Source organism: Stegostoma tigrinum, chromosome 10, assembly GCF_030684315.1.
Source record: "Stegostoma tigrinum isolate sSteTig4 chromosome 10, sSteTig4.hap1, whole genome shotgun sequence".
NCBI classification, from domain to species: Eukaryota; Metazoa; Chordata; class Chondrichthyes; order Orectolobiformes; family Stegostomatidae; genus Stegostoma; species Stegostoma tigrinum.
Window position 1 is genome coordinate 31410912 of NC_081363.1, and position 26096 is coordinate 31437007.

The 26096-nt window shown below is 40.5% G+C and overlaps 1 protein-coding gene across 5 annotated transcripts in view; it reads left to right on the forward strand.

Moving 5' to 3' along the window:
- The window catches only part of eml5 (EMAP like 5), a 222168-nt gene that overhangs the window by 9024 nt on the left and 187048 nt on the right, over positions 1-26096 (forward strand). For all 5 annotated transcript variants that reach the window (XR_009446227.1, XM_048538474.2, XM_048538475.2 and 2 more), the window contains exons 2-3: positions 18287-18446; positions 21895-21993. Coding sequence is in view for 4 of the 5 variants with exons in the window: in XM_048538474.2 (XP_048394431.1) it covers positions 18287-18446; positions 21895-21993 (259 nt within the window). In the remaining variant the exon portion in view is untranslated. The remainder of the gene's footprint in view (positions 1-18286; positions 18447-21894; positions 21994-26096) is intronic.

Here is a 26096-nt window from a genome sequence, read left to right on the forward strand (position 1 = left end):
AGCGGTCCCCAAGCCTCCGCTTGGTTTCCCCGAAGTAGAGGAAGCCACAACGGGTACAGTGGATGCAGAATACCACATTGGCAGATGTGCAGGTGAACCTCTGCTTAATGTGGAATGTCATCTTGGGGCCTGGGATAGGGGTGAGGGAGGAGGTGTGAGGGCAAGTGTAGCATTTCCTGCGGTTGCAGGGGAAGGTGCCAGGTGTGGTGGGGTTGGAGGGCAGTGTGAAGCGAACAAGGGAGTCACGGAGAGAGTGGTCTCTCTGGAAAGCAGACAGGGGTGGGGATGGAAAAATGTCTTGGGTGGTGGGGTTGGATTGTAGATGGCGGAAGCTTCGGAGGATGATGCGTTGTATCCGGAGGTTGGTGGGGTGGTGTGTGAGAATGAGGGGGATCCTCTTTGGGCGGTTGTGGCGGGGGCAGGGTGTGAGGGATGTGTTGCGGGAAATGCGGGAGACACGGTCAAGGGCGTTCTTGATCACTGTGGGGGGAAAGTTGCGGTCCTTGAAGAACTTGGACATCTGGGATGTGCGGGAGTGGAATGTCTTATTGTGGGAGCAGATGCGGCGGAGGCGGAGGAATTGGGAATAGGGGATGGAATTTTTGCAGGAGGGTGGGTGGGAGGAAGTGTATTCTAGGTAGCTGTGGGAGTCGGTGGGCCTGAAATGGACATCAGTTACAAGCTGGTTACCTGAGATGGAGACTGAGAGATCCAGGAAGGTGAGGGATGTGCTGGAGATGGCCCAGGTGAACTGAAGGTTGGGGTAGAAGGTGTTGTAGTTCTAGAGGTTGTTTTTCATTATTGGTTTCTCATTAAAGTCCACAATTTAAATTACAGGACACAAAAAAGACATGGTTTTTACATCAGTGGTCAAATTAGAGCAGAATTTAAACTCAACAGGAGCAGCTATTTCAATACTTACGGTTAGCTTGTCATGATTGAAGTCTGAGGAAGTTAGACCAATAAAACTGTAAGGTCTGCGAGCTATGGATTTATTGCACATGCAAAACACAACAAAATGTTTTCACAGACAACAAAATGTCGGTGAAATATGATATAGGCTATTTAGGAAATACCTATGAGACATGTTAAAACAAACCCCTGTAGGAGGTGGGACTTGAACCGAGATTTTCTGGCTCAGAGTTAGGGACACTACTGCTGTGCTTCAAGAGCTCTCTTAAACATGAGAAATACTGAAGAAACAGGATACATAATTTCTGGAAAATGCAGACACTTCTGCTGAAGGTCTTTTAGAGTACAAAGAGTACGCTGGAATGAAGACGGGATTGCCAAGAATTCCCCAAGCTATTGAAGGTTTTACACCAGTGGCCTCCAACCTTTTAAAGGATAAGATCATTTTTTTGAATTTAAGCGCAACCCAGAAACTATTCCAAAGAAAATACAGAATAAACAGTTTATTTTGCCAACATTTAAATTTGAAACCATTTATATATTATGAGGATTAGAATTACCTTTATTTTCACAAGTACTCACATGGGTGAGGTGAAAAGTTTACAAGTAATCACTTAACAGTGCCATTTTGCAAACCTCAGTACAAATTCTTAGAGGAAAAATAAAGGAATTTAAAAGTCCAACAATAAATTAGAAATATTGAGAAATAAGAGTTCAGAATAGCAATCCTTCCAACCCATTGCTAGGCTTCGCCTTGAGGCTGGGAGTCTGCAATGGCTTTCACTCCAGTCTTCGCCAATGCTGCCCAGGGATGGGAGGTTAAAAAGGGGAAAAATGTATAAAGAGAGAGAAAAGAAGAAAACAGATGGATGGAGTAGATGAGCTCCAGCTCAGGTGTCCTCTCCCCACCAAGTTTTAGTGTGACACCTGTGACTGTACATTATCTGTATACAATTGTATATAGCCCATCAAATGGTTACTTGCAATACTTGAACTTGATTATACTCATTTGGGAGAACACTGTCTTGCAGAGTATCAAAGTACGCTTTCACTTTAAAAGCATAGGATGATAGGAGTGGGTATTTTTCTGTTTGAATCCCCAGAAGTTGCTGACCACTGATCTGAATTGCAGCTCAGAATCATTTTGCAAAGGTAATTACTTACATATCAAACCCACTGCTTTGTAAATGAACCCTCATGGGATTTGGTAGGCAACTCAATGTCTACTTGTAGGGATGGATTTTGAGATAAACTTAACTATTTGCTCCGTCACATCCAATTAATGAAATTGTCTGTTGAATTCCTGTCACACTTTCAGGTGTGCATTGAAGTTTTCTGGGTGGAAACATCTTTTTTTGTCTTTGATATTTTCAAGTGTTTTTCTCCAATCTCAGGAAGTGAGACAGCATTTTGTTTTTTTTAAATGGTGGGGCCACAGACCCGGTTTCAATTTGATTGTATTCCCAGCCCTGATTATATGTGATAAGTCGCCGTCTTTTTTGTGCAGATCACAGTGCAACTCTGATCCCTTAAAGGCATAACATCAGAGATCAAGCAACAACACATTCTCTGACAGCTCATTGCACTCTTCATTCTTGGATTTCAGAAAAGTGACAATACAAGCAGCAGATCTAAAAATCTTTGCAGGGCCTTCCTCCAAAATAACCACTTTACCTCAGGACGGAGGATTAGTTCACTATTGTCACTATTAGTCAACATTGATTTCTTCAAGTAAGAATTTTAAAAAGTGGTATTGAAGGGGTCTTGTTCGAATGGAGTTTACAATCTTAACAACAGCTTTTGTTACATGAGAAAAGCCCATAATATATTTGCTAATGCTTGCTATTGGATGATGCAGTTGTAATCGAAGGAAGTCAGGGAATCTGAATCATTTTTGCAAAATGCAACAAATCCCACTTGTGCCTGACATGCTGGTGCACCATCAGTTGTGATGGAAACCAGTTCTTGATTGAAATGGTTTATTCAAGCGCTTGCCTTTTTGAATTTATTGCAAGTATCCTCACCTCTTGCTCTCTCTTTTAAGAGGCAGAAGTGCGAGAAAATCCTCCTCAGTTATGTCCTCAAAACCATGCGTACTAAAACAGTCAACTGAGCTTTGTTGTTATATCAGTGGATTCATCAAACTGCAGCAAGAAGCATTCACAATCCTTCAGGCCATGCTATAGTTGCTGAAAGACACATTCAGGCAAATCCAGAGATAACAGTGTGAGGCTGGATGACCACAGTAGGCCAAGCAGCATCAGTGGAGCAGGAATGCTTGATGTTTCGGGTTGGGACCCTTCTTCAGAAATTTCTGAAGAAGGGTCCTGACCTGAAACGTCAAGCATTGCTGCTCCACTGATGCTGCTTGGCCTGCTGTGTTCATCTAGCCTCACACCGTGTTATCTCAAATTCTCCAGCATCGGCAGTTCCTTCAGTAAATTCCACTCATTTTGCTGCTGTGGAAGCATCAAGTACCATGTTCTGGATTGTTATTATTGTTTCTTTTCTGTTCTTAAATTATTTAAATGAAGCATTAGTGGCTATAGTAATTGCTTCTTTGATTACTTTGCCATTTACAGATGATTTCTTGTGTTCGCCAGAAGATATTAAATGCATAATTACTGGTTAATTCAGGCATTACTGTCCAGTGCTATGTTAGAAAAAAATCATGATTGTTGAGCTTTCATAATAGCCTTGAGCTTGTCAACTTTCTTTGTTCAAAGCATAATTTTTAAGGAAAGATTATCCCTGAATTTACTATGCATTTTTGTGTGCTGTCATTCCTAATTTCCCTTTTTACTTATCAATATACTTTTAGTGGCATGGAAGGCAAACTTTCTTATCTATCTTGTTGTGAACGGAAATTCATTTTGCCACATTGCATAGAAGTTGTGCTTTTTTTTTTCTTTTTTGATAGGCCAGTTTCAGCACTCCTCATTAATATTTCACCTTGTCATTTGTGACAGCATTCTGATGCTGGCCAGATGGCATGCCAACCCCTAGGTCTGCTGCACTGGAACAGCCAGAATGTTGCCGTTGCTTTCAAGTTTGGAGGTGCAGAAGTTCACTTCTGTAATTGCAATTTGTTTCTGGGGTCCCAAACTGCCTTGTGTTGCTTGGATATTGGTTACAGCAGTAATTTCTGGAATTTTTATTCATCCTGCATGGACCTATTAGATGAGCGGGTAAAGGAAACAAATAACTGCAGGTCTACAAAGAATGAGCTGAGAAGTCAGATTAGTTGAGCTGATCTTAAAGTGTCTGCCTGGACGTGATGTGCTGAATAGCTTCCTATGTGTCTGGTACTGTAATGTATTATCTTCAGATATTAGTTCACCTAATTTGTGCATCCCTGGGTGGTACAGACAATTTAGCATGGCTAATCCACCTGACTTGCACATCTTTAGACATTGGCAGGAATCCAGAACGCCTGGTGGAAACCTATGCAGGCATGAGAAGAACATGAAAATTCTACACAGACAGTCACCCGAGGCTGTAATTGAACCTGGTTCCCTGGTGCTGTGAGGCTACAGTACTAACCACTGAGCCGCTGATCCACTGAGCCACTGATCCACTGAGCCACTGATCCACTGAGCCTATTTGAGGTTAAGTACTTTGGAGAGTGAACAGAGAACATAGAAAAGTACAGCACAGTACAGGCCCTTCGGCCCACGATGTTGTGCTGTGAAATAATCCTAATCCAAAAATTAAATAACCTAACCTACATTCCCCTCAATTCACTGCTGTCCATGTGCATGTCTAGCAGTCGCTTAAATGTCACTAATGACTCTGCTTCCACGACTACCACTGGCAAAGTACTCCATGCGCTCAGAACTCTCTGGGTGAAGAGCCTCCCCCTGACGTCTCCTCTATACCTTCCTCCTAACACCTTAAAACTATGACCCCTCGTGGCAGTCAATCCTGCCCAGGGGACAAGTCTCTGGCTATCAACTCTATCCATGCCTCTCATTACCTTGTACACCTTGATCAGGTCAACTCTCTTCCTCCTTCTCTCCAGAGATGTGTATCTCCATGCAAAAGGAAATGTTTATAGTATGTGGAAACGTGAAAGGTTTATAAATTACTTCATGAGGCTGGTCACAAGTCTTTGGTAGCATCACAGGGATCTAAAGAAATTTGAAAAGTGGTCCTGTGCATACAAAGATTCATGCTTATGCTGATAAGCAACTATGGTATAATCTATGTTGAAGTTAACTCACAAGTAATGACAGATACACTCCCTCTTAAACAGCAGTGGATCAAGCAGGAACAAAGATCTTGTTCTTGTTCAAGATGCAGATTCTTATTCTATTGCTTTAACCTGTTTGCCAGCAGCAACTGAGGGCAAACTCAAGACAAATCATGCAGCCCCAAAAGCTGGCCAGGACTGCACAAAGATCAGACAACTGTCTCCAAGGGGAATTGAAATATAGTTGAGATTTTTTTGGTGTTTCAATAAAGTAAATGCAAAGAAGAATCCAATAGAATTCTACAGGGAACATCTAGATGCCACAAAGAAGCAACAATCAGTGCGTGGTGTGAGTAGGGCATTTTGCAATATATGCAAGATTAAACTTTGTTATACTAAATGTATGCAATCCATAGCCAAGTGTTCACACAGCCGGTGCTATCATCGAGATTTCCGGAAAATTTGTTTGAGTTTAGAGAGAAGGTATATTTAGCCCTTGATGACTTTTATTCAAGTGCCTGGATTGAAGTGTAAGATTTCATTCAACCTCGGCAAATGTGGTAATCAGAGCACATTAGAGGTTCTTGGCAGTACGTTGATCCCAGGAAGAATTTGTATTGGAGAATGTAACTCCATTCACAAATGGGAAGTTCACTTTGGAGGCAGCCATCAACCAAGTGACACATTCCTCAGTCAAAAAGAGTGGAAAAAAGTGTGGTCGATGTGTGAGGTCAATGATGTATAAGAATCTGGACATGAACTCATTCTTCTTGGGAACCCTGCAGCCCAATGGTATCAATGTGGATTTCACAAGCTTCAAAATCTCCCCTCCCCCCACTGCATCCCAAAACCAGCCCAGCTCATTCCCGCCTCCCTAACCTCTCACCTATCCCCTCCTCCCACCTCAAACCGCACCTCCATTTCCTACCTTCTAACCTCATACCGCCCCCTTGACCTGTCCATCCTCCCCGGACTGACCTATCCCCTCCCTACCTCCCCACCTACAGTCAACTCTACAGGCTCCATCCCTGCCCCTTTAACTTGCCTGTCTGCTCTCCACCTGCCTTCTCCTCTATCCATCTTCGATCTGCCTCCCCCTCTCTCCCTATTTATTTCAGAACCCTCTTCCCCCTCCCGCTTTTCTGATGAAGGGTCTAGGCCTGAAACATCAGCTTTTGTGCCCCTAAGATGCTGCTGGGCCTGCTGTGTTCATCCAGCTCCACACTGTTATCTCAGATTCTCTAACATCTGCAGTTCCCATTATCTTTAAGTAGGAATACAAGCTGTGAGGAGGAAACAGAGGTTCTAAGGAGATACTCTAAGGTAAGTGAGTGGGCAATATGGTGGCAGATGGAGAATAATATGGGGAAGTTATTTACTTTGGTAGTAAGAATAAAAAAGCAGACTTTTTTTTATATGTGTGAAACTTGATGATCAGAAGGCTTTGATTATACTTGTAAAAGGAACATGAAGTTAGAATGCAGGCACTGTAAATTATTAATAAGATTAAATTGCATATTGGCCTTGATTGCAAGGGGATAGAAATGTAGGATTTAAAATAATTCTACAGAACGTGGATAGGATCTCACCTGCAATACTGTGTACAATTTGGTCTTGAGAAAGAGTATACATTCATTGGAGATAGTATAACAAAACTTTACCAGAATGGCCTCTAGAAAGAGCAGATTATCCTAGGATAACTCACTGAGACAGTTGGGATGATTATTCTCTGGAGTTTAGATGAATAGGAGTTTATCTTAATGAAGTATTCAAGATTATGAATGGACTTGACAGGCTAAATACTGAGTTGATGTTCCCCCAAATCTGGAATGTGTAATAAAAGGACACCATTTCATAATAAGGGACTAATAAATTAGAGATGAGAAGAAATTTCTTCACTCAGTGTTGTGAATCTTTGGAATTCTCTACTTCAAAGAATGCAGGATATTGCATCATTGAGTATATTTAAGACTGAGGTAAACAGATCTTTGAGCTGTCAAGATATTGAAGGATATAGGATAGAAATATTGAGCTGAAGCGAAATCATAATCATATTGAGTAGCACAGCAGGCTTGATGAGACATGGTCTATTCTTGTTCATGTTTCTGATGTTCTTCTGTAATCCCATCCAGTCCAAACAAATTTCCTGTGAAAGTAGCAATATTGATCATTTTTAGCTGGCTTGCGAGAACTTTGCAATAGGAAATTGTACTGCATGCTTGGCTTAAGTGGAAGAAGGCTGAATTGCACATGTTTGTGATCAATTGTAGAGAGTGCAGCTATTACTTCATTGAATCCCTACAGTGTGGAAACAGACCTTTTGGCCCAACAAGTTCACACCAACTCTCAGGGCATCCCACCCAGACCCGTCCCCCAATAACTCACCTAGCCTACACATCTCTAGACACTGGACAATTTTGCATGGCGAACCCATGTAGCCTGCACATCTTTGGACTGTGGGAGGAAACCCATACAGACATGGGAAAAAGTGCAAACTCCACACGGACAGTCACCCAAGGGTGGAATCAAATATGGGTCCCTGGCACTGTGATGCTGCAGTGCTAACCACTTAGCCATTGTGCTGCCCAACCTGATGGAAAATTGCTGATAAGTCAGTCATCTACTTTGAGTCGAAAAAAGTGGAATAACACTTTGAGTGTGTGACTGTATATATAAAGTTTCAGAAATGAAGTTAATCATCAATTACAAGGAGAGAAAAATGGAATTGGACCATTTCTTTCTTGTGATCAAATGCAATCTAAGTTAATAGAATTCCCTGAAAATGAAAGGATATCATTTATTTGACAGACACTTGTATCATGTAGCACAGATATCATTGAATTGATTGATCAACTTTCAATTGGCTCTTCCTAAGTAATATGTTAAATGAATTTGTGGAATCTGAACGTTACTAAGCGCAGTAAAACTTTATAGGCCCATTCTAAGATAGGAAATACGTATAAGCAACTTTTCAAAAATAATCATTGCAGTATAATCAATCACAGGCTGCTTCAAAACTGTTCGCTAATATTTTTCTATTAAAGGAAGAAATTTAAGTTGCACAATGCTCTAATGTCACATAGAAGTAAAGATAAATGCCTGTTGAATGTCTGCCAATGATGGAAAAATTGCAGTGATGGACGATCATTTCATTAGCTAATGAAAGGATGTAGAGTGATTGCAGACAGAACCATTGAAACAAGGATGATTTCAAAGGTTATATCGACTGAGGATATTAATCTAGATAATATCAGTCATTTCTTAACAAATGTATCTTAACAGCACTTTTCAAAATTGGCTGACTTCTTGTGGATAGTTTTAACTTGCCAATTAAATAAATCCTATTACTTCCAGCCATAGTTGGAAAGACTTTATAAGTCTTTAGGGAGTACATCGTTGTAATTAATACTTTGAAACAATGTTTATTTTCATTTGTTTATCCAGTTTAACATACTACAGTTTACAAATCTATTAGATTTGACTTGCTTTATGATTGATGCTGAACTGACACGGTGGCTCAGTGGTCAGCATTGCTGCCTCAAATTGCTAGGGACCTGGGTTCAATTCCATCCCCAGATGACTGTCTGCCTGTGTGGAGTTTTCACATTCTCCCTGAGTGAGCGTGTGTGTGTGTGGGTGTGTGGTGGTGCTCCGGTTTTCTCCCACAGTCCAAAGGTGTGTAGGGTAGATGGATTGGCTATGCTAAATTGCCCATAGTGCCCAGGGATGGTTAGGTTGGTTAGACAGGGGAAATGCAGGGTCAGTGTGGGCTTGTTGGGCTGAATGACCTGTTTCCACATTGTAGCAACTCTATGAAAACTTACCTGTCTGTGCAGTTTGCTGTCATTGGCGAATTATTTTCTTGTTTGTGAAGATAGACAGCGTGAGATGCTTTCTCTAAAACTGATGATTTGATTTATTGTCATGTGTACCTAAGTACAGTGAAAAGTTTTGTTTACAAGCAGTACATGCATATCATAGGGTGAAAAAACTTGGACAGAGACTTACAGGTTGCCTTGCACAGGACGTGCACTAGGCGAGATGAGCATTAGCAAGATCAGCATTATTTGAAGTTACAGAATCCATTCATCAGTCTAATAATGGCAGAGAAGAAGCTATTCTTGAACCTGCTGGTGCGTGTTCAAGCTTCTGTATCCTCTACTGATGGAAGAAGTTGTAGGAGAGCGTTATCAAGGCAAGATGAGTCTTTGACAGCATTTATTGGCAGCATTTCTGTGGCAACAAGACATATAAATGGAGTTCATGGATGGAGGGTTGGCTTCCATGATGGTCTGGGCTACATACAAAACCTTCTGTAGTTTCTTACTGCCCTGGGCAGAGTAGTTGCCGTATCAAGCTGTTATGCACTTGTACAGTATGCTTTGAATGGTGCATCAGTAAAGGTTAGTGAGGATCCTTGTGGACGTGCCAAATTTCCTGAGATGTCTGCAAAAGAAAGTGTTTTGTGCCTTCTTGACCATCACATCTATGCAGGAAGACCAGGACAGGTGGTGGTTATCATCACTCCTAGGAACTAGAATCTCCCAACACTCTCAGCCTCCGCTCCATTGGTGCAGATGGTCGGGGGGTGAGGGGATGGTGTAGTTCTCCTTTCTTTCTGAAGTCAATGATCTGTTCTTTAGTTTTGCTGCTGTTAAGAGAGAAGCTGTTGTCATTTGCACCACGACACCAAGCTCTCTATCTCCTTTCTGTATTCAGCTTCGTCATTGTTTGTTTGATATCTGTCCTGCCATGGTGGTGTCATCAGTAAATGTGTAGATGGCATTCATTTGGAATTTGGAGTACATTAGGGGGCTGAGGACCAATTCTTTTGGGGGCTCCAATGTTGAGTGTTATTGTGGAGGATGTGCAGATGTCTATCTTCACTGATTGCAATCTGTGGGTCAAAAAGCTGAGAATTCAGTTACGGACGGTAGAGCCAAAACGTAGGTCTCAGTTTTGAGATCAGTCTGGATGGGATAATGGCATTGATGGCGGAGCTGTAGTTGATGAGCAGGAGTCTGACGTAGGTATCCTCATTGTCCAGCTGTACCAGAGATGAGCACAGGGCTCGGGAAATGGTGCTGGCTTTGGACCTGTTACATTGGTAGGCAAATTGTAGAGGCAAGGCAGGCTGGGAGACTAGAGTTAATGTGGGACATGACCAGCCTCTTGAAGCACTATGGAAGTCAAAGCCACTGGGCGGTAATCATTAAGGCTTGTTGCATGTGCTTTCTTTGGTACTGGGATGATGGTGGCCTTCTTGAAGCAGATGGAGACTACGGCTTGTAGGAGGGAGAGGTTAAAGATGTCCGTGAATACCGCTGCCAACTGGTCTGCACAGGATCTAGGTGCTCCGCTGGAGACTCTGTCTGGGCTCATCACTTTCCTTTGAGTTGACTCCCCCAAGACCAATCTGACGTCCGCAGTGGTGACAGTGGCACACTATCCAGCTGGGCTACAGACCAGCAGGAAACTTACCATTTACAGGCAAGAGGTGTGAAATGAACATTTTACATTACGCAGTCACTAGAAGAATTTAAAACTCATGAGGAGGTATAGGATACGTTATTGTTACTTACAATTGATAAAGGACTGGATGAAATGCGTCTAAGAATGGTGAAGGAAGTGAAAATGGCAATTATCTTTCAATCTTCCCTTTTTTTAAAGGAGGTGCTAGAGGATTGGACAATTTTACACACAATGCCTCGGATCAACAAAGATTGTATGGATTGGCCCAGCAATCAGACTATTTGGTCTAATGTTAATGGTGTGAGAACCTATAGAATCAATTATTCAGAATAGAATTATAGTCACATGGTAAAATGTGGATTGATTTGGAAGAGTCAACATGGGTATGTTGGGTAAAATCATAACAACATGAAAGGTAAGGCAGATGAACTTAGAGCTTGGATTAGTTCATATAACTATGTTGTAGCTATTACAGAGATTGGGTTGAGAGAGTGACAAGACTGGCAGCTTAATGTTATGGGATTTAGATCTTTCAGGCAAGATAAAGAGGGATGGGGAGTTGTTTTACTGATTAGGGGATATAGTACGGCTGTACTGGGGGAGGACACCTTGGAAGGTTGAACCAGTGAGGCCATGTGGGTAGACCTCATGAATAGGAAAGGTGCAATTATTTTGGGATTGCACTAAAGACTTTCCAACAGCTATTGGGAGATAGAGGAACAAATATGTGGACAGATTATGGAAAAACGTAAAAGCAACAGGATTGTTGTGGGGCTTTTAACTTCTCCTGTCTCTATGAGGACTCCCTTAGTGTCAGGAGCTTGGATTTTGGGAGTGGGTATGGGGTTGTTTCATGTCTCCGGGAGGATTTCTTGAAGCAATGTGTAAATTGTCCAACTAGGGAAGTGCAAGGAGTAAGAGGGTGGTGAGGGAAAGGGTAGATCCACTCAATGACTAAGAAGAGAATTTGTGTGGAACCAGAGGAAATAGGTGAGGTCCTTAATGAATATTTTGCATCGGTATTCACAAAAGAGAAGTTCATGGTGGATGGTGAATTTAGAGAGGGGCATGTTGATAATCCTAGGGCATGTTGATAATCCTAGGGCATGTTGATAATCCTAGGGCATGTTGATAATCCTAGGGCATGTTGATGTTAAAAAGGAAGAGATGTTAGGCCTTCTGAAAAACATTAAGATACTTAAGGTCCCAGGACCAGATGGGAATCTATCCCAGAATACTGACGAAGGTGAGGAAGGAAATTGCTGGGTTCTTGTATGAAATATTTGTATCCATTTGAGTCACAGGACAGGTCCCAGGGGACTGGAGAATAACCAATGTTGTTCCTTTGTTTAAGAAGAGCAACACCAATAATCTGGGAAATTACAGGCTAGTGCACCTTGCCTCAGTGGTAGGGAAATTATTGGAGCTAATTATAGGGATAATTATATAGGGATAGGATTAACTCACATTTGGAAAAATATGGACTTATTAGCGATAGATATCATGGCTTTGTGTGAGTAAAGTCATACCTCAAACTTGATTGATGTTTTTGATGAAGTGTCAGAGATGATCAATGAAGGCTGGGTAGTGAACGCTGTCTCTATGGATTTTAGCAAGGCCTTTGACAAGATCCCTCATGGCAGGCTGTTACAAAAGATGGAGTCACGTGGGATCCACAGTGAGCTGTAAGATGGATATAGAGCTTGCTTGGTCATAAAAGACAGAGTAGATTGGGAGGATGTTTTTCTGACTAGAGATCTGTGACCAGTGGTTTCTGCAAGGATCAGTGCTGGTATCCCTGTTGTTTGCAACATAAACCAAATAAGTTTGTTTGCAGATGACACAAAGATTGGGTGAAGCTATGGATACTGAGGAGGATTGCCAGATGATTCGGCAAGATATAGATAGGTTGGAGTCTTGAGCAGAGGTATGGCAGGTGGGAATTAATCCCCAGTGCGAGGTGATACATTTCAGTGCGTCTAATGCAGGACAGAAGTATACAGTAAATGGCACGCCCCATTAAAGCATTAACATACAGATGGACTCAAGCGTACAGGTCCACAGTTCCCTGAAAGTGGTAACACAAGTGGATAAGGTGGTCAGGAAGGCGTATGGTACGTTTGCCTTCATTGGTCAAGGCATTGAGTATAGAAATTGGCAAGTCATGTTGTGGCGATTGTAGAATTTTAGTTAGTTAGGCCAAATTTAGAACATTGCGTACTGTTTTGGCCACAATTACCAGAAGGATGTGGAGGCTTCGGAGAGGGCACAGAAAAGGTTTTCCAGAATGATGCCTGGTTTGCTGGGCTTTAGCTATGAGGAGAGACTGGACAAACTTGGTTTCTCTTCAATTCAACTTCTGAGACTGAATGAGCGATCTAATGGAACTTTACAAAATTGAGAAGCATGGATATAATAGATAGTTGGAGTCTTTATTCCAGAAAAGAAATGTCAGTTACTAGGGGACATAGGGTTAAGGTAAAAGGGGGAATATGGGAGGCATTTGTTTTACATTGAAGATCGTAAGTGCCTGGAATACTCTGCCAGAGGAGGTGGCGGTAGAAGTGGATACAACTTTTTAAGAAGCATCTTGACAGATACATGAATAAGCAGAGAATAGAAGGGGTTTGGACTGTGTAAAGGCAGAAGTTTTTCAGTTTAGAAAGATGTCATGTGTCAGCACAATCATGGGGGTGGGGGGAGGCAAATGACCTGTTTCTGTGCTGTATTGATCTTCTTTCTTTCTTTCTTCAAAATAACTTGCTAGAGTTTTTATTTGTACTGGTAACAAAGAGCATTTGATGAGGGAAAGCATGTTATGGTGCACATGGGCTTCCAAGTAATATTCAACACAGAGCCATGCAACTTGAGAAAAGTTGTAGCTCATGTAGCAAAAGTGTCTCTAGCAACATGGAAGGGTATGAAACAGTAATAGTTAATGTGTTATTTTTCAGGCTGGAATGAGGTTTGTACTGAAATTTCCTGGAGTTAATGTTGGGACCCTTGTTTTTGGTGAGGACTATAGTGATTGTAATTTATTAGAGAAACTGTATTTTTTTGAGATTTTCAAAGCACTTCTCTTTAAATCAAATAGAAATCTTCAGACTTTTTTGGCATAAAAGTCAGTTTGTTGTCTTTCAAAACCAAATGAAGTATTTGTATTAATATAGTGTGTTAAGTGTAATGAACATCTTAAGGTTTTTATCAAATCAGTACGAAGAAAATTGACACTCGAATGGAAAGAGATTGTTTTAAAAGGATGTCTCAAAACCTTGGCTTTTCACAGAGTTGATGGAGTAGCCATTTATGTAAGTTGTACTCAATAGTGGGATTGAGACGATAACAACTCTACTTAGGGAGAAAGACAAAATTTTGAGGAACAAAGCATTTGAGACAGGATGCGTGTGCAACTTAGAGTACAAACAAGGTTAAAGATTTTTAATTTAATGCATAGAATTTGAGCAGTCACTACTGATCAGTGGAAAAAGCTGAGGGTAGAAATGAGAGTTTGTGAGATCATGTTTTCAGAAGTTGAGACTGTTGAAGTTTAGCATGTTGAGGCCACAGTTTATTTATATGACTGAGTGACATTTTGACCAGCTGTTGTACGAATTTAGGAATCTTAAGCTGTTGTTTTGAGAAGAATTAAGACATTGAGTGTACTTAAATTTGAATTGTGCAATCTTAAAAATGTCAAAAGGAGGTAGATCTGACTAACGAGCTGACCCCAACATTACAGAGAACACTAATGCAGGAAAATGCAATATCCAGTTTGTGCACAGCAAAACATCAGGCAATTGGCTAATATGTTTTAGAGATGCTGTCAGATCTGCTGAGTTTTTCCAACAATTTCTGTTTTTGTTTTGATTTCCAGCATCCGCAGTGCTTGTGTTCTTTTCTGTAAAATGCTTTAGAGATGTTGGTTGAGGCAGAGATATTCGCCAAGATACAAATGGAACTGCCCTGCTGCTCATCAAGTATGCTGATCTGATATGTTCACTTGAAGACAGAAGTAATCGCTGCTAAAAGTTCATCTGAAAAATGGCAACAACAACATTGGTAAAGTGTCAATGTTGTTCTGCAAACTAGTATCTTGAGTGAAATTTGAAGTTGATGAATTGCATAAGGTCCTTGTGGAAGCATGAGGCAGTGCTGATACAGTTATCAATAGAAGGGAGAAAGAGGTGAGGGATGGTGCAGAAGAGGGACTGTTCCACAAATTCTACAAAGAAACGGGCATAGTCAGACTTGGAGTGGAATGCCTCATCCTGGGAGCTGATGAGGCAGAGGCAGGAGCTGATGAGGCAGAGGCAGCATCTGTCACCTCCTTTTCTCTGTTATATTAATAGCTGTATCGGCACTGTCTCGTAGTCCCATGAGGAGCTCGAGCAGTTCATCAATGTTGCTAACACATTACACTCTACCATCATTCTCCTGGACCATTTCTGACACCTCCCCCATTACTCCTGGAACTCTCTGCCTCCATCTCCAGAAACTGACTCACCAGTGATATCCATTTCAAACCCACTGACTCCACAACTACCTTGACTACACCACCCTTTCATACATCTTTCTGCAAAAAAATGCTTTGCTGCTTTCATTTCTGGTTTTAAACATTTTGAAAGTCCTGGATTCTGTCCAAAATCCATGTTTTAATATTGGAGATTTTTGTTAAATCTTACATTCTTTGATTGTGATTAATGGGCTGAATAATCATAAGAACCCGGAACAGGAATAGGCAATTCAGTTCCTTGAGCCTGTTCCATTATTTAATACAGTTGTGGCTGATCTCAGCTCAGTCTCAACCACACTTTCCTGCCTTCTACCCATAACCTTTCAACCTGTTACTAATTAAAAATCTCCTCATTGAAATTGTTTAGTGTCCTAGTGTCTGCTGCACTCTGGAGTAGTGAATTATACAGATTCATGAGCCTTTCAGAGAAGAATTTCCTCCTCATCTCTGTTTTCAATTTGCCACCACTTAGTCTGAATCTATGACCTATCATTCTAGATTCTTTCTCCAGACATCTGCTGATGTCTGTTTTGCCAATTCCCTTAAGGGTCTTGTCTCCTTCAATTAGATCTCCTCTCAATCTTCTAAACTCCAGCAAGTATAGCCCTAAACTGCTCAAACTGTCCTTATAGAAAAAGCCTTTCATCTCTAGAATTAATCTAGTACAACTTTTCTGAACTGCCTTCAATGCAGCTATATCTCTAATTAGGGATCCCAATGTTTTAAAAGTGGTCTCGCTAATGCCTTGTAGAATTGCAACAACATTTCTCTAGCTTTGTGCACATTCCTTTGGCAATAAATGCCAAAATCCAATTTTGCCTCCTGTTATCTGCTGAACCTGTATGCTAATGTTCTGCAAGAGGAATCCCAGATCCCTCTGCACTGAAATATTTTGAATTTTCTCTCCACTTTGATAATAAGTTGCCTTTTTATTCTTCTGATCAAAATGGACAAACTTACACTTATCCACGTTAAACTCCATCAACAACATTTGGACTATTCACCTACGCTATCCATATCTACTTGTAAATTTCTTATTCTTAATTGCAACTTGTTTTCCCACCTATTTTAGTATCATCCAAAAATTTGGCAATGGTATATTCTATCTCTGCATCCAGGTCATGAATATAGATTGTAAATCGTTGGGGCCTTGAAGGCTGAACCATGTGGTACCCATTAATTACAGCTTGCCAACTAAAAAGAGACCCGGTTATTGTGACTCTCTGCTTTCTGTTGGTTAGCCAATTCTTCTATCCAAGCTAATCTATTAGCCCTAATGCCATGTCATCTTACCTTGTGCGTTAATCTTTTCCGCAGCATCTTAGTCAGTCATTTTACAATAGTCATAAAGACTGAACTGGGAAATGTGCATTGATAATCATGCCCCACTGTTTCACAAGCCATCCCAAAATGCAATTACCAATAAGACCAATTTGCCTGTCTGACTGTAATTCAGGAGAAAATGCAATTCACACCAGGTTTTGTCATTTACCAGAAATATTTGTTTATTGTAACATAATTAACCAAAACCAAAATACAAAAGATTTCTACTACTACTGCTGCACAACTTGATCTATTCTCCTTCAAATATCTGCACATACATGCAGGCCCATATGCACATGCAGTCATAAAGTTTGACAGATATAATGAATGGAAGAAGCATAGGGCAAGTAAGCAAAATTCCTAAGCTCAAAAGTCTAGATTTCAGGGGTATCTTTTATTTTTAACAATGAAAACATGCTGTTATCTGTGCTGTTATAATCATTTTTCTATTTGATAATTGATTTGGTGAACCTAGGTCCTTTCTTGTCAGAGTTGTTCCCTTTAAGCTTTCTTGGTTTTCTTTCTTTTACCCACATGAAAAGACAGAGGTGGAAATTTTCTCTTTGCAGGCTCCATATGCTTCTCTGTCTGTTGTCCTGGCACTTACAGTATTAAATAATCAGCAGCTCAACCTATCAGAGAGCTGTTGTTAGGAAGAATTTCTTTAACCCAAAGGACTTTCAGTATCGCTTTATCTGCCTTGCTGCTTCAAAGCAAAACAAAATGATATGGCAATATTCAGAAATATGCAGTCCTTGATTTTCATGTTGCAAAACTCTTCTGGGATTTCAGTTTCCAAGCAGGAAACAAAATATACGATCCAAGTGGTGAAAATTCCAGACGTACTTAAAACCATGTTCTGGAAGTAAACAAATAATATGTGATAATATTCTATATAAATCTTTGTAGTTCTGCTTGGCATGCTGATTATTATTTTAATTTATTCATGGAAGGTAACCACTGTCACCAAATCCATTATTTACTGTCCATACCTAAGAGATGTAGTGAACTGGTGCCTAAAGCCACTGTAGCCCCTAATGTACAGTTGCACCCACAGAGCTGTTAGCAAAAAGGTTTCCAGAATTTTCACTCCCCAACAGTGCGGGAACAATGGTGTGGTTCCAGATGAGGATGAGGGTATGATTTTGGAACAGCATATAAAGCCAGCGGTATTCCCAGGCACCCATTGCCTTTGTCCATCAGATGTCAGAGGCTTCATGTTTTATAGGTATAGTAGTAAGTGACTTGGCCAGATGTTCCTATGTATCATATAGATGATACTCAGTACTGCTATTGTACCCTGGCAGTGAAGGAAGTGAATGTTTGAGGTGGTGGATCGGGTGCTGATCAAATGGACTCTTTCATCCTGAATGGTGCTAATTTGCACCCTTCCAGGGAAGTAAGTAGTATTTACCATCGAAAGCTCCCTTAATTTGCACAGCCATTTGGAGGTTCCTTACATATAGATTATTGCGCTGATGCCATTCCAAGCATTCATTTCAGGTGTCACTGTTGCACACAGACAGCAGAAGTTCCTGCAGCAGCGAAAATAATGAAAAGGAAAGTTGTTACCTCTCTCCTGACTTAGCACATGCATGATTGTGAGCCATTAAATCACACTACTGGGCAGGTTATCCAAGGTTGCTATGGCATTTCAAGGACCACAGGTTTTTAAGTTGACATGCTTGTCGTAATTTAACGATGAGCTGAGAGATAAAAATAGCCCTAAATCATCCATGATCTCCTCTGGGAATCCAATGAGAATGATTATTTTCTAGTAAGAATTTGGTTCTATTACTAATACCAAAGATCTTTGTAGCTGATGTTTTGATTTACATTGTTATCAAAAATATACTTTCTGTAATCATCCACAGTTTAGCGTTGCACCCAGAACGAACTTTAGTTGCAACAGGTCAAGTGGGAAAGGAGCCACATATATGTGTGTGGGATACCTACAATGTGCAGACGATATCCATCCTGAAAGATGTTCATACACATGGAGTAGCCTGCTTGGCCTTTGATCATGATGGCCAGGTAAGTAACTGACATGCTAGTTAGACTTTTCATCTTACCGTGTTATGTATGAAAAAATGGAAATTAGACTAATATGGAAGGAATGTATGAAGATTTAGCACAAATCTAATAAATTATATTTTATAAATTGACTCTTCATTATTTAGTATTTCATTGTGTTGCTTGCTCGCATTAATATGTTAGATAACCTTGCTTACTTTTTATTGTGTAATTTTTTAAGTTTTCCAAACTTGTGTGCATCATTAATGCATTCTCCATGTCATTTTAGAAAAAAAAACTTCTAAGCCAGTGTGATTACATTGATTAACAGCCTTTCCTTGTGCCTTTCTTTCACCTAAACAGCCTACATTAGAACTATCCAATTTTTTTCCATTTCTGTCATCTCAGATTTTCCCATATTATTGCTCTAAATTATTAGCAGTCTATACATGAAGTCTTATTCAAACTATCTGTTAACTTTATTGAAACAGGAAGGCAGTTCATAATTCCGGTACAGTGTAAATCTAACTAAGTATGGCTTCCAACTGGAAGTTTTTTTTGGTCCCTGCTCACCTGTCTGTTTTCAAGTTCCACAATTATGCTAGGCATAGAAAAAGCTAAACAATCTTTTTTCCTATTTGAATTTCCAAGGCAGTTCTGATATTCAGAGAAATGCTCAATCCTTTGCTTAATGTATATCTCATGATTTGGGCTCAATTACAATGGGGTTGAGACCGGTATTTCAACCATAGTCAGTCATGTGTTTTCGTTTGTTGCCCCTTGTGCAGTGAAGCCAATAGTGGATCCACAAATAAGTGTATAAGTTGTCGCCTATCATCACCATCTCTGATTTTAGATATAGATGCATCTCAAATAGGTTGAGACACCAACTAAAGGACACTAGAACTTTTATTCTTTGAAATTCATTGTTGTGACACAAAAGTACTTAGAACTGATTATAGAACATAGAACATAGAACAGTACAGCACAGAACAGGCCCTTCAGCCCACAATGTTGTGCCGATCATTGATCCTCATGTATGCACCCTCAAATTTCTGTGACCATATACATGTCCAGCAGTCTCTTAAATGACCCCAATGACCTTGCTTCCACAACTGCTGCTGGCAACGCATTCCATGCTCTCTCAACTCTCTGTGTAAAGAACCCGCCTCTGACATCCCCTCTATACTTTCCACCAACCAGCTTAAAACTATGACCCCTTGTGCTAGCCATTTCTGCCCTGGGAAATAGTCTTTGGCTATCAACTCTATCTATGATTGAATTTAATTTATACTTTAACATGGAACGTCAGTGGTTGATTTTGTTAGCGCCATCTCCTCAACTGCTATAATTAGATTGTGGATGTTGGGATTATGTAGTGATATTCTCAGTATGCAATTTAGCCATAATAAATGAGGTTCTTCAGCTGTCTGTACCCAATACTATCCTATATCCTTTGAAATTAAAACACTGTCATTTGAATGACTATCCGGTAAATATTCCGATAAATCCTTAGGTTGACTACCACATACCCTCTTCCCAGGACAAAAACTATAGTGTGCGGACTCCTGATGACTTATTCTCTTTAGCAATTGTACAAAATATCCATTTCTTCATGGTGTAAAATACAAATGGTTTAATTTTGTTGATTTGCCAAATCTTGTCATTGTAAATATTTACAGCTATGGAATGTTATGGAATCAAGATGTATGCTTCACTCCTACTTCTCAGCTAGGTGTAAAAGGAAACTAATTTAAATACTTTAGAACATAGAACATAGAACATAGAACATAGAACATAGAACATAGAACATAGAACATAGAACAGTACAGCACAGAACAGGCCCTTCAGCCCACAATGTTGTGCCGACCATTGATCCTCATGTATGCACCCTTAAATTTCTGTGACCATATGCATGTCCAGCAGTCTCTTAAATGACCCCAATGACCTTGCTTCCACAACTGCTGCTGGCAACGCATTCCATGCTCTCACAACTCTCTGCGTAAAGAACCTGCCTCTGACATCCCCTCTATACTTTCCACCAACCAGCTTAAAACTATGACCCCTCGTGCTAGCCATTTCAGCCCTGGGAAATAGTCTCTGGCTATCAACTCTATCTATGCCTCTCATTATCTTGTATACGTCAATTAGGTCCCCTCTCCTCCTCCTTTTCTCCAATGAAAAGAGACCGAGCTCAGTCAACCTCTCTTCATAAGATAAGCCCTCCAGTCCAGGCAGCATCCTGGTAAACCTCCTCTGAACCCTCTCCAAAGCATCCACATCTTTCCTATAATAGGGCGCCCAGAACTGGACGCAGTATTCCAAGTGCGGTCTAACCAAAGTTTTATAGAGCTGCAACAAGATCTCACGACTCTTAAACTCAATCCCCCTGTTAATGAAAGCCAAAACACCATATGCTTTCTTAACAACCCTGTCCACTTGGGTGGCCATTTTAAGGGATCTATGTATCTGCACACCAAGATCCCTCTGTTCCTCCACGCTGCCAAGAATCCTATCCTTAATCCTGTACTCAGCTTTCAAATTCGACCTTCCAAAATGCATCACCTCGCATTTATCCAGGTTGAACTCCATCTGCCACCTCTCAGCCCATCTCTGCATCCTGTCAATGTCCCGCTGCAGCCTACAACAGCCCTCTACACTGTCAACGACACCTCCGACCTTTGTGTCGTCTGCAAACTTGCTGACCCATCCTTCAATCCCCTCGTCCAAGTCATTAATAAAAATTACAAACAGTAGAGGCCCAAGGACAGAGCCCTGTGGAACTCCACCCACCACTGACTTCCAGGCAGAATATTTTCCTTCTACTACCACTCGCTGTCTTCTGTTGGCCAGCCAATTCTGTATCCAAGCAGCTAAGTTCCCCTGTATCCCATTCCTCCTGACCTTCTGAATGAGCCTACCATGGGGAACCTTATCAAATGCCTTACTGAAGTCCATATACACCACATCCACAGCTCGACCCTCATCAACTTTTCTAGTCACATCCTCAAAAAACTCGATAAGGTTTGTAAGGCATGACCTACCCCTCACAAAGCCGTGTTGACTTTGAGTTGTGCTTTGGATCAGATCTAAAATAACATGAAATGTGCGGAATTTTTGTGGAAAAGAATTCCCATCTGATTATTAATATAGCTATTCAGTGTTATTTCATAATACTCAAAAAATGTTTAGAGTTTAAATAGTAAGCTGCAAGGTTTCATGCTATTACCAAATACCATGGAACTTTTTTTATCTTAAACTGACTTTATAGATTCTTTTCTCAGTGGAGAAATATTCTCCAGTGAATGGAAAATTTGGTTAATTACAATGGGTTTGAGTAACTATTGATGTTCTGTAAGATGCAAATAAGAAGGGATTGGGTGGGAGGGAGTATTTATGAAGTTTTGTAAACCAATATAAAAATGAGGAAGTTTTTGCTAATTTCTATATCCTTTCCTCCTCTTCACAGCGTTTGGTATCTATTGGTCTGGATTCCAAAAACACTGTTTGTGTTTGGGATTGGAAGAAAGGAAGAGTTCTTGCTACTGCAGCAGGACACATTGATAGGGTAACTGCCTTTTGGCACTTTCCGTAACAAATGCCATGCCAGAAAGTTTGCAGTGTAAAGAGTATTTGTTAAACCATATAAGTAATATATTAGAAGTGTTGAGAGAAAATAGTGCGCTAGTTTATCATTAATTTGGTAAATGACTGCATAAATGGGTGAGGGCTTGAATATAGTCAAATAGAACAGAAAGAAGACATTCAGCAAGTGGAGAAAGAACATCAAATGATTCTAACCTACATTTGTGCATCTTGTGAGGCATCACAAAGTAGCATTAATTTAAGGTTCTTCAGATTTCTGGAGCAATAGTTAATGGATACCATTTAAATGGGGATTTGAATTAACAGCCTAAGTCTGATAATTATAAGGGTTTGTTCTTTAAAAATGTAAATTATTCAACAATTTCATTTCATAATAATGAAATAATAAATTTTGGTAGGATATATGTGGAGAGGACTCTAAACTAAATCATACAATTTTAGCTGACACCCAGGAACAGAGTGATGCTTTTATAAGTATGAAATTCTTTGACAGAACATGTTGAGAAGGCACTGTTTATTTTAGAAGTGGCATAAAATGCAAATACACAAGGAAGCTATGCTAGCTCTATATGAAACTGTGGTTAGTCCTATTTGGACTGTGCCTGATTCTCAGCATCACACTTTAGGAAGTGTGTTAGGGCCTTTTGAGGTAAAGCAGTAAATTTTTCTTGGAATTGTGTTGGGTATGAGATACTTGAGTTATCAATGAGACAAGAGATGGGGTTGTCCTTATAACCAAGAATGAAGCGTACATTACAAAGGGTTTTAGAGTAAATGAGGAGGATGGGTTTCCAATGACAGAAGGATTTGAGCCACAGAACGTTAATATTAGGAGGTTGGTTAAACCTCAAGTCATATTTTTACTCAGTGATTCTTTAGATCTGTAATCCACAGGCTGAAAGGGTGGTGGAAGAAAATTCAATAATAATTTCCAAAAAGGAATAGGGAAGTGCTTGAAGGAAAAACAAAAACATAGACTGAGACTGCCATTGTGTTGGGGGCTTGGATGGAGAGGAATTTGTTTAGTGTGTACAAGAAATTTTTCTGATTTAGTATATGGATGTATCTACTAGAGAAGATGCAAAACGTGACCTACTCTTAGGAAATAAGGCCACGCAGGTGACTGAGATATTAGTGGGGGAGCACTTTAGTGCCACTGACTGTAATTCTACTAGTTTTAAAATGGTGATGGAAAAGGATAGACTGGATCTAAAGGTCAACGTTCTAAATTGGAGGAAGACCAATTTTGACGATATTAAATAAGAACTCTCAGAAATTGATTGGGGGTACATCTTCACAGATAAAGGGGTGGCTGGAAAATGGGAAGCTTCCAAAAATTAGATAACAACAGTCCAGAGAGAGTATGCTCCTATTAGGGTGAAGAGCAAAGCTGGTAGGCATTGAGAATGCTGGATGACTAGAGAAATTGAGGTTTTAGTCAAAAATTTGAAAGAAGCACATGTCAGATGTAGACAGCAGAGATTGAGTGAATCCCTACTCGAGCATAAAGGCAGTAGAAGTACACTTGAGGGCAAAAAGGAGATAGTTTTGGCAAATGGGATTAAGGAGAATCCAAAGAATACATTAAGGACAAAAGCGTAAATAGGGAGAGAATAGGGTGTCTAAAAGATCAGCAAGGCCGTCCGTGTGTGGAACTGAAGGTGATTGGGGCGATAGTAAATGAGTATTTTACACTAGTGTTTACTGTGGAGAAGGATAAGGAAGATATAGAATGTGGGAAAATAAATAGTGACAGCTTGAAAATGTCCATATTGTAAAGGAGGCAGTTCTGGATGGCTTAAAATGCATAAAAGTGGAAAAATCCCTGGGACCTGATCAGATGTACCCTGGAGCTCTGTGGGAAGCAAGGGAAGTGATTGCTGGGCCGCTTGCTGAGATATTTGTTTCATTGATAGCCACAAGTGAGGTGTCGGAAGACTGGAGGTTTGCTAATGTGGTGCCACTATTTAAAAAAGGGTGTAAGGAAAAGCCAGGGACGTATAGACCAGTGAGCCTGACATCAGTGCTGGGCAAGTTGTTGGAGGGAAACTTGAGGGTCAGTATTTACATGTATTTGGAAAGGCAAAGGCCAATTAGGGACAGTCAACATGGCTTTGTGAGTGGGAAATTGTGTCACACTAACTTGATTGAGTTTTTTTTTGAAGAATTAACAAAGAGGATTGATGAGGGCAGAGGTGTGGACATGATCTGTATGGACGTCAGTAGGGTGTTTGACAAGGTTCCTCTTGGTAGGTGGTTGGCAAGATTGGATCATGTGGAATACAGGGAGAATTAGTTATTTGGATATAGAACTGGCTTGAGGGTAGAAGACAGAGGGTGGTGGTGGAGGGTTGCTTTTCAGACTGGAGGCCTGTGACCAGCAATGTGCCACAAGGTTCAGTGCTGTGTCCACTGCTTGCCATCATTAATATAAATGATTTGGATGTGAACATAGGAGGTATGGTTAGTAATTTGTGATGATACCAAAATTGGAGATGTAGTGGACAGTGAAGAGTACAATGAGATCTTGATCAGACGGGCCAATGGGCTGAGGAGTGGCAGAGGGAGTTTAATTTAGATAAATCTGACATGCTGCATTTTGGAAAGGCATATCAGGACGGGACTTATGCACCCAATGGTAAGGTCCTGGGGAGTGTTGCTGTACAAAAAGCCTGGGAGTGCAAGTTCATACTTTATTCAAAATTAAGTCATAGTTAGATAGGACAGTGAAGAAGGTGTTTGGTATGATTGCCTTTGTTAGTCAGTACATTGAGTATAGAAGTTGGGAGGTTATGTTGCAACTGTACAGGAGATTAAGGAGGCCACTTTTGAAATGCTGCGTGCAAGTCTGGTCATCCTGCTATAAGAATGATGTTGTGAAATTTGAAAGGGTTCAGAAAAGACCTACAGGGATATTGCATGGGTTGGAGGGCTTGAGCTATAGGAAGAGACTGAATAGGCTGGGGACTATGTTCCCTGGAACATCGGAGGCCGGGGAGTGACGTTATGGAGGTTTATAAAATCATGAGGGCATGATAGGGTGAATAGCCAAGGTCTCCCTGGGGTAGGGAAGTCCAAAACTAGAGGGCATAGGTTTAAATTGAGACAGAAAAGATTTAAAAGGGAACTGAGAGGCAATTTTTTCACACAGGGTGCTGTGTGGATGGAACGAGCTGGCAGAGGAAGTGATGAAGGCTGGTACAGTAACAACATTTGGGTATCTGAATAGGAAGTGGGCCAAATGCTGGAAAATGGGACTAGATTTATTTATGGTCAGCATGGACAGGTTCAACTGAATGTTCTGTTTCCATGCTGTACAACTCTCTGACTCTGTGCTAAGTTCTGGGAAAGAACAAGAGACTGAGGCTAATTGTGCCACCTTAGTGGATAGGTCCATTGCACTGAAACACCTCTTCCTCTGCAATATCATTTCCATGATTTGTAACGTGGTATTCTGAACGACTATAAGTACTTGAGTCAAAAATTAACAGTCCAGCGATAATACCACTAGGCCCTCGCCTCCCCACACAAATGGGCTGTGGCATTTAAATACATTATATCAGTCCCGACACTTTAAAAGTATTTATTTTGTTATGCAATGCACCTGTTTGTCCTTAATGGCACTTCAGTTCCTCCTTCTTGCTTTTTAATGTTTCCTTGTGAGACAATTTAATTCATTGGTGTAAAATATGCAGTTTTTACTACCTGTACTACTAAAATTACTGTGGTGATTGGCTGCCTTTCAGGTTGCCTTTGTGCTACAAACAATCAAATGCAATGACGTTTTATAGTTTGCTTGCTCTTTCGTGAAGTGATTTCCACTTGCATTTCTAAAAGGCTGGAATTTCTTAAAAAAGAATCCAAATTGATCCTGAGTAGATATGTTTAATTTTATGATTACGTTAAAGCCAAACTTCAGATAGTAAAAACTTCACATTTTATACCATCAATGAATTAAATTGTCTCACAAGAAAACATTAAAAAGAAAGAAGAAAGAACTGAAGTGTCATTAAAGACAAACAGGTGCATTTCATAACAAAATAAATACTTTTAAAGTGTCGGGAC